Raw genomic sequence first — 8,713 nt, 5'->3', positions numbered from 1 at the left:
GGAGGAGGAGGAGGAGGAGGAGGAGGAAGAGTCTCTGGCCAAGCCAAAGCAGGAGTTTCCTGGTGTAGAGAGACACGGCTTTAGCAAGGGGAGAGATAACACAAGCCCATGGAGGTCTCACCCCCAGAAAAGCCCAGCCTGGAGTTTGAGAGAGCCCTGGGGAGGGGAGAGGCTGAATCACAGCTCTGAAATGTGGTGGGGGTGCTCAGGGACCCCATCCTGTGTTCCCAGCTCTGAAATGTGGTGGGGGTGCTCAGGGACCCCCATCCTGTGTTCCCAGCTCTGAAATGTGGTGGGGGTGCTCAGGGACCCCCATCCTGTGTTCCCAGCTCTGAAATGCGGTGGGGGTGCTCAGGGACCCCCATCCTGTGTTCACAGCTCTCCTGCCTCCGGCCACGCTTCCTCCCGCGCCAGGTGATGCCTGGGGCCGGGGGAAATCGGATGCTGGGAGTTAACAGCCATTGTTTGTAGCTAAAATAAAACCCAGGCACAACTAAATCCTTCCTGTTGGCAGGGCAGGGCGCTTGGCTGCTCTGCCTGCCAGCACAGGGATCCTCACAGCTGCCACCCCAGCAAACCAACCCTGAGAGCTCCTGGGGAGCCCCAAACAGGAGGGGACAGCACCCAGGGACACCCCAGCCCCAGGGGGAGCCCTGCAGGGAGGTGCCTGTGGCACAGACAGCCCCAGGGCTGCTCCCTGCAGCACACCAACCCTGCTCACCTGTGCACAGGTGGGTGTGGAGCCACCTGCAGAGCCCTGCAGTGCTGGGACGTGTCCCCAAGCCTTGCTGGGTGCCCCAGGATGGCATCACCAGAGGGGTGAGATGCTGGCAGCCCCCTCCAGCCCGGCACTGCTGCTCTCTGAGGAAGCCCATGGGCTCTTTGCTGAGCTCCCAGGGCAGCTCCTGTTCCCATCCCCATTCCAAGGAGGTTTCTTCCCACCAGGGAGGATGAAGTGCCTTGGTGAGGGTGGCTTGGTGATCACAGAATTGTTCCTTTGTGCAGGGGACAGCAGGACAGAGCTGCCTGCACCCACTGCTGCATCACTGCCCTGCCAAGGGGCAGGAGAGGGGCAGCACTGGGCCCCGGAGGGGACAGGAGCCTGCCAGGCTCTGCTCCCATCACCCAGCACCTGCTGGTGTGGGGCAAACTGGGATGGGCTGGGAGGGCCAGGAACAGCAGCATGGAAAATACCTCATCATCCTCCTCCTCCTCCTCCTCGTCCCAGCCTGTCCTGCTCCAGGCCTCGGGGGTTTCAGGAAAAGCCAACCATCAATGCTCACTCTTGAGCCCTGGCAGCATCCCCTGAGAGTGGAAGATTTGCTGAGGGGCCACTGGGTGCACATGAATCATCTCCTCCCTGCCAACAAGGGCCCCTTGAGCGGGGAGGATGGGGCAGCCTCTGCCTCTGCATCCAACAATTCAGCAGCACTGAGCACCCAGGGCTGGCTCCTGGCGCCCTGCCACCCTCCCTGGCCCCCAGCTGCCCCTCACTGGGGTAACTCCGTGACCCTGCTCCCAGGTTGGGTGCTGCAGCAGCCCTGGGTGCACAAGGCAAGCTCAGATCTCAAATCTCAGCACCTCCAGCACGCAGGCAGGGCAGCCATGCACAGCCCTGGGGCCCTCACCATGGCCTGGCAGTAACTGATATCCTCAGTGCTAGCCTTGGGAAATCAGTGCTGGGAGGTGAGTGTGGAACATGACTGCTTGAGGGGGCACGAAGCCCCCCAGTTCTGCCCCCAGAGCAGAGCAGCAGCTTCTGAAATAAAGAAGCAGCTCTGAAATAAAGAAACTGGTTTCATTTCCAGCTAAAGGCTATTCCTCATTTCTACTATTTACTTACACATATACTGAAAAACAGACAATCAAAAAGCCATCTTTTGTTCTGAAACTCTGGAATAGAGTGTCACTTATAGACACCAGCTAAAGGCTAACAAAATATGAAAAGTTTCTTTAATCATATCATTATGAAACTATCTATACTGGGAAGCATTTTTCTTGTTTTTTTGTTTGCAAAAAATTGTCATGGTAAGAGTTATATTCTTTCAACAAGAGGATTTCTTTCATTTTTCACTTATTGGTCTCTCTCATCTGTCTGAATTATCTTTCTGAATCTCCAGTGAGTAATTTTTTGCCAGCTTAATGAATAACATTGTCTTGCCACTGGATCAGATAAGTAAAGGGCTAAAGGATGAGCTAGATCCCTACAATGAGCCACTAAAATAACACAAGGGCTTGGAGGGCTCCTCCAACCTGGGAGAGGGGCACCAGAAGGGTTAAAAGCACAAAGGGTGCCCTGGCTGTGCCACCAGAAGGGTTGGAAAGCACAAAGGTGCCTGGCTGTGCCTGCTGTCCCTCCTCCATCAGTGCTGCAGACACCCCAGCCCTGGCAGCAGCTCTGGGGATCCTCTCCCAGCCCGGCTCCAGCGGCACCAGTTCACTCCAGCAGCGGCACCAGTTCACTCCAGCAGTGCCACCAGTTCACTCCAGCAGTGGCACCAGTTCACTCCAGCAGCAGCACCAGTTCACTCCAGCAGTGCCACCAGTTCACTCCAGCAGTGGCACAGAGCATCCTGGGCCTGTCCCAAGCCTCTGCCAGCTCAGGCTCCTCTCCCCAGGATAAACTCCCTGCACAGAGCTTTATCTCCTGGCCTTGCCCAGGAGGGACCAGCCCAGAGCTGCTCCCCCAGCCAGGCTCTCCCCAGTCCCCTGTCCCACCGTGTCTCTCTGCACAGAGGGGCTCTGAGCCCTCAGCACGCCCCAAAAACGGGAGAAGAGCTGTGGGACAGCCCTGGAGCCCCAGCTCTGCCCTGCACAGGGAGCTGCACACAAGCAGGACCGCAAACACCCCCTGTGAGCACAGCCCTGTCCGGAGGAGAGACAGCTCCTCACACCCTCCTCCCCTCCTGAAGGAGGAAACAGGAGCCCTGAATAGAGGGAGCTGCAATTACAGCTGATGGAGCGGGCAGAGGGCAGAGATTATCACCTGCGCGGGTGTCCCTGGCAGCTCACACACTGCAGCAACCATCACTCCGGGGGGCACAGAAGCCTCTTCCCTGAGTAATTACATGAAATGGGAACGAGGATTGAATGGGAACAAGGGTTAATTGGGATCCCACCCCGGCCCAAGGGAGTGGAGCAGTGCTGGGCTCCCCCCAGGCTGGGCTGGGGCTCTCCTGGCGGTGCCACACCCCGAGCAGAGCCTGTGGGTCTGAGATCTCCTCCTCAGCCCCTCACCTGGGCACCCCAGTGTGGGCAGTGCCCCCCAGCACAGCCATGGGGCACCAGAGGGACAGAGGCAGTGACACCACCCCTGGGACAGCCCCTGCAGGGCACGTCCTCCCTCACAGCAGCTCCTGAGTGCTGCAGGTAATGATTACCCGGTGATTAAATCACTAGGCAGCCAGCGACCCCCAGGGCTGGGGCAGGACCCCTCTGCAGGGGCTGTCCCCCCTTTTTTCCGCCTCCTGGAGAAGTTGTGGCTGTTTGCTTTAGCTCAACCAAAGCAAACTCCATCCCCCTGGCCTGGAGGCTGCAGCCACCCCCAGCCCAGAGGAGCAGGGAGTGGTTCCAGGGTCACCCCTCTCCCAGAGAAATGCTGAGCAAATAAAATCACCCAGGTGAGAGATCTGAGTGACCCTGCTGTGTCCCCAGAGAGGCACAGGGAGCCTCCACACTCTGCTCCTAACCCCAGCCATGAGGGGTTTCCAGCCCCAGCTCAACACAATCAGCTCTGGAAAATCACAAATTCTAAACCTGGAGCAGGTTTAGAACTCCCAGACTACATTTTAGAACTCAGTGCCAGGCCCAGACTACACTTCAGGACTCAGTGCCAGCCCCAGACTACATTTCAGTGCTCGGTGCCAGGCTCAGCAGGCTCATGGCAGGATGCTCCAGCCTGGGAGCTGGGCTCAGAGGCTGCTGGCTGGAAAACACATGTAAATAATGAATGAAAAGGAGAGGTTTGAGATGCCCTTTAAAGGAATAGTCAGGCAGGGGCGAGACCTGCTGAGTAATGTATAAAAAACAAGCTTCAGGCAGAGGAGAGATGTTAGGATTACTCAGGACCCAGAGTAAACTGTGTTCCCTCCAACCAAAATTTCGGTGTCGGCCTTTTCCAAACAAACTCCAGCACCAGGTTGGCCTGGGCTCCTCTCCAGAACTGGGAGAGGCCCTGGGATGGTGCCCCAGCCCTGTGCCCACCCTCTGTGGTGGGCAGAGCAGTGGGAAGCCTCCCTGGGTCACACCTTGCTGCCCGTGGGGACCCGGAGCTGTCACCAGCCCTTGGTGTCCTCCAAACAGCCTCCAGGAGAGCTGGAATTCCAGCTAAATGTGGGAACTCCAGCTAACTGCAGGGATTCAAGCTAATTGCAGGAATTGCAGCTAATTGCAGGGATTCTAGTGGGAAACCCCAATTCCCACCAGTCCATGCCACCACACAGGACTGGATCCAGCCCCTACATCCCCAAAATCTCCTCTGGTGGGGTGGAAAGCTCTCTGCACCCCAAGAGAGACTTCTCCACAGCCTGTGCATCCCCATTCCCCAAAGCCAAGGTCCAAAACGCCTTGGATGCAACTCCAAACCTGCAGGGGTGAGATGTGGGGAGGCCACCAGAGCTGGCACATCATCTTGGGAGGAAAAGTCACCCGGGGAGCTTGTGACAGGATCCTGAGCAGGAGAGCAGGATCCCAACCCTCACCTAGCAGGGCATGACCGGGGATTTGCTGGTTCTGCTTTCCTAAATCCCACTGCACCTCCCCAAATGCCTCCAACAGCAGGATGGGGATCCTTCTTTACAGAGCTGGTGGAGGAGAACCCACAGATGCCAGTGGGGGATATCCTGGCAGATAACCCACAGATGCCAGTGGGGAATATCCTGGGGCAGGGAGATGTGCCCAGCCCCCAGCCCTGGCATCCCGGCCGTGACCCCAGCAGTGCCCAGGAGTTCAGAGCTGTGCTGGACACAGTCCCCCTCCCTGCTGGGGGGGCTGGGACCCTCTCAGGGCCACCTCAGCCCCGTCCCCAAGTCCTGGGGCACAGCAGAGGGTCCCCGTGTGCGGGGCTGGGGCTGCCCCCGAGGACCCAGGGCCAGCAGGATGAGCGTTATTTTCTCAGCCCTTCCCTTTCCTTCCCTTGCATCAGGTGCAGCGGCAAGGCCACCATCGAGAGCATTTCCTACCCGGTTAACCCCTGCAGGGCCGGGTTGCAGGGGCAGGAGAACCGGGATGTCCCGGTGACAGGGTGTGAGCGACTGCTCCGGTGGCTCCAGCAGTGCTGGGACTGCTTCACCTGCTTTTCACTCCAGGACACCAAAACCTGCTCTCAAACCTGCTGCGACTCAAGTTCTATTCCTTGTTCTGTCCTTCACAACCACGGTTCTCCAAAATTTTGGACCACATAAAATGAGCAGCTGTTCCTCCATCACAAACTTGGGTGGGTTTAATGCTCAAAAAAAAAAAAAAAAAAAAAAAAAACCAACAAAAAACCCCCGGAGAAAGCCAAAGCCATTCTTCAAAGTGCTCCTTACACATCTCCTGCTAATTGGCAGCAATCAGAGCATACCAGCGTCTCCCCCAGCTCCCTCTTATCACTTCCAGGATCAAATGCACACGAAAACCACTTCAAAAAAAAAGAAAAAAAATTATTTCGAGCATGGAAACCCCTTGCAGCAAAGCTGTTTTTGTTCCAAACTGTTACGAAATGTCAGTGTTTCCCCTCGCCTGCCAAAGAGCCGCCTTTGATGCCATGGCAGGCTTTATCAGGAGCAGGAAAGGAAGGAGCTGCAGCGGGGGGAGGCTCTCGGAGGTTATTTTATCCTTCCCCACTGCAGATTGTCAGCCCAGAATGCCCCCGGGGACCTGAGCTCCCCAAATGCCGCTGCTTTCAGCACCAGGGGGTGATGACAGGCGCTGCTGCCTGCCAGGGTGCCCTCCCTGCTCTGTCACCTCCCGGGTGCCCTGGCTGGGGTGCCAGCCCCTTGTTTGTGCAGGGCTGGCACTGAAAGGTTTCCAGCCCCATTGTCTTGTCGCTGGCCTGGGACAGTGACATTTAATTGGTATTTTACAGGACAGAGAGCTGTGTCAGTAATTTTAAGGTTCCTTATACAGAGGAGGAGATGCGTTCCTCAGGAGGGAGTGTGAGCTGTGCCAGACTAGATAATACGGAAGGGTTAAGGGGTTAGGACAGGAGTCTGGGAAGCCAGAAACCACTTCAAGCCTCCACTCTGCTCCACTGTTATCTCCTGAACCCAGCAAGTGATTTGGCCACTGAGCAACAGGCAGAGCTTGGGTCGAGCCCAGTGCTCTGCTCTGAAAAGGCTTCCCACTGCTTGGGATGAGACAGCTCCTTCAAAACCTTCAACAAAGCTTTCCTGGGCAGGGAGAGGAACCTCCTGCGGGCCCGCGGGAGCTCTGCTGCACGGCAAAGGGCACGGCAGCCCCGCGGCTCAGCACGTTTGCACAGGAAAAGAGCATTTCCAGGTCAAGAGTGGGAAAGAGGCAGGTTTTCCAGGCGGTGCAGGCAGATAGGACAGTCCCCAGGGCTCCTGGCTGGGGGACACCATCCCACAGTGTCCCTCCCCTCTGCAGCTGCCCCTCCAGAGCTGCCGGGAGGCTTCACACCCATCCAGCCTCTCCCTGCTACGGCCAGCGCTGCACACAGCAGGAGATTGGAAAATCCAGAGGGGCAAACAACCTCAGCCCTTCATCAGCACCAGCATCCCACCTCCCAGCCTGTTTCAGCCACCTCAGCCCGTTCCCCACCTCCCCCGGGCCAGGAACAGGCGGTGGCCGATTTCCATGGAAGGAATGGCTGCAATGCAGAGCAGAGCTCGGCGCTAACAGCTGCCCCGGGCTGTGCTCCTCAGCGCCCAGAGCCTTCCTTGCAGGCAGGATCCCTGCTGCCAGCCGGGCAGCAATGACCCCGGCTCCCTCCCACCCGTCCTGCAGCCTCCCCATTCCTGTGGGCGAGCTGGAGCCAAGTTTATCCCCGACACATCTCCGCCGGCTCTGCTGGATTTAGAGCCCAGATAAGTTTGGGGCAGGACCTAAATTGTGGTGGCTCAAAAGGTCAGGGAAGAGGCACTAATGAGGGAGGAGAAGCCACGTGGGGGCACAGGCGTCTTCACACTTTGGGTTCTCCATCAGCACATCCTAAAACAGCTCTGCCAACAGCACCAATCGCCCAGTCAGACACCGGTGCAGAGCTGGGCCATGCTCTGGGTGCTGCCCAGCCTGCTGGGCACGAGAAAAAACTGGCAGGTGATAAAATCAGGATACAGCAGGGCCTGAGCAGAGCTCCAGGTGAAGGAAGGGGCTGCCAGAGAGCAGCCAGAGACTGGGAATGGGCACAGACCCCCCCTTTTACTGGGGAAGGGAACCTTCCCTCCACATCACAGCTCCCAGAGGGCTCCAGCTGCTCTGGCTTATGAGCAGGAGGGGCTGGTGGGGGGTTTCCATTAGCAAGGAGCCATCCAGGTGCCAACAGCAATTTGTCACAAGCACTCAAAACACAGCAGGCAGGCACCAACGAGGGGGATAAAACGGCTCTTCCCTGGCAGGGTCAACCTGTGGAGAGCCAAACCATGTCCAGACACTGCTCCCTCAGTTAGGCATCCCCTCTTCCCCTGCCATGAGGTCCTAGGTTTGATTTTTGGGGTGCAAACAGGGAATTTCCCATCAGCTCACACAGTGAGAATGGGGAAGCTGAGACCCTCTGTCCCCCCTGTCCCCAACAGTGATGTCCTCTGGAGGACAGCTCTGGCATCGAGTGACACTGGACAACACTCCCCCTCCTGCCACAGCTCCCTCCTTCAGAGCGGGCAAAGCCACCCTGGGCACAGCCACAGGGGATGGCTGTCCCTGTCCCCATCCCCGTCCCCTCCCGGGCTGCAGCCACCGACACCGAGCCTGTGTTTGCAGCGGTCCCAAACCCCTCGGAGCCGTTTCCAGTGCGGAAACGCCACCCCATCCTTTTCCATGGGCAAGGGGAGCTCTCGCCCTGCGGGTGTTGGTGGCGCTGCCCCGGGGCTCCCGAGCCGCCCTGGCACCCCAGCGTGCTCCTGCAGCCAGAGACGCCCCTGGCCGCTCTCTTATCGCTTCTGGCCGGTGCTTCTGCAGCACCTCCAAGGACAGGGCAAGGGCCAGCACCCCCGTGCTCCACCATGTCACCACCCGCAAGGAGCAATCCCCCCGCAAACCTCCCCGTGCTCCCTCCAGGGACCCAGCAGAGAGCCGGGACCTTCCCTGCAGAGCTGGCCCGAAGCCCCGGCAGGTTCATACACATCCCAGATCAAAGCCCCGGAGCTCGGCGGTGCCACAGGCTGCGGGCAGGAGCCCCACACGGGTGGGAAGGAGCTGCTCCCACCCAGCAGGGTGGGGATCGAGCCCTCCGCGGCTTTGGGAGACTCCCGGACAAGGAAACCTCTGAACCCCATCAGGGAGCGTCACCTCCCTCTCCACCACCACCACAATTTCCCCTAACAAGAGCTTACACCCCACAGCCTCCCTTGCAGGCTGCTGGTGGTTTACCCATCCCACCAGCGAAGAGAAACTGGTTCCAGTTGGTGCCCGGCCGGCCCGGCTGGAGCAGGGTCCCACAATGGATGCGCCCGCTCGGCTGGGACGGGATGCACGACCCGCGACTCGCTGCGCCTGGCACGGGCATCGCCGGGGCCCTCCGCGCTGTGCCCGGGGTGGGGGGGGGGGGGGTACG

General features: G+C 58.8%; 1 protein-coding gene across 1 annotated transcript in view; it reads right to left on the bottom strand.

Moving 5' to 3' along the window:
• AFAP1L1 (actin filament associated protein 1 like 1) overlaps window positions 1–8,665 on the bottom strand; it is an 18,504-nt gene extending 9,839 nt beyond the window's left edge. The window contains exon 1 of the mRNA XM_014312180.2: window positions 8,539–8,665. Coding sequence (XP_014167655.1) covers window positions 8,539–8,665 — 127 coding nt within the window. The remainder of the gene's footprint in view (window positions 1–8,538) is intronic.
• Window positions 8,666–8,713: the final 48 nt, after the last annotated feature.

Source organism: Geospiza fortis, unplaced genomic scaffold (genome assembly GCF_000277835.1).
Source record: "Geospiza fortis unplaced genomic scaffold, GeoFor_1.0 scaffold55, whole genome shotgun sequence".
NCBI classification, from domain to species: Eukaryota; Metazoa; Chordata; class Aves; order Passeriformes; family Thraupidae; genus Geospiza; species Geospiza fortis.
The sequence above is the reverse complement of the archived record's forward strand: the minus strand, read 5'-3'. Positions and strand labels throughout refer to the sequence as shown.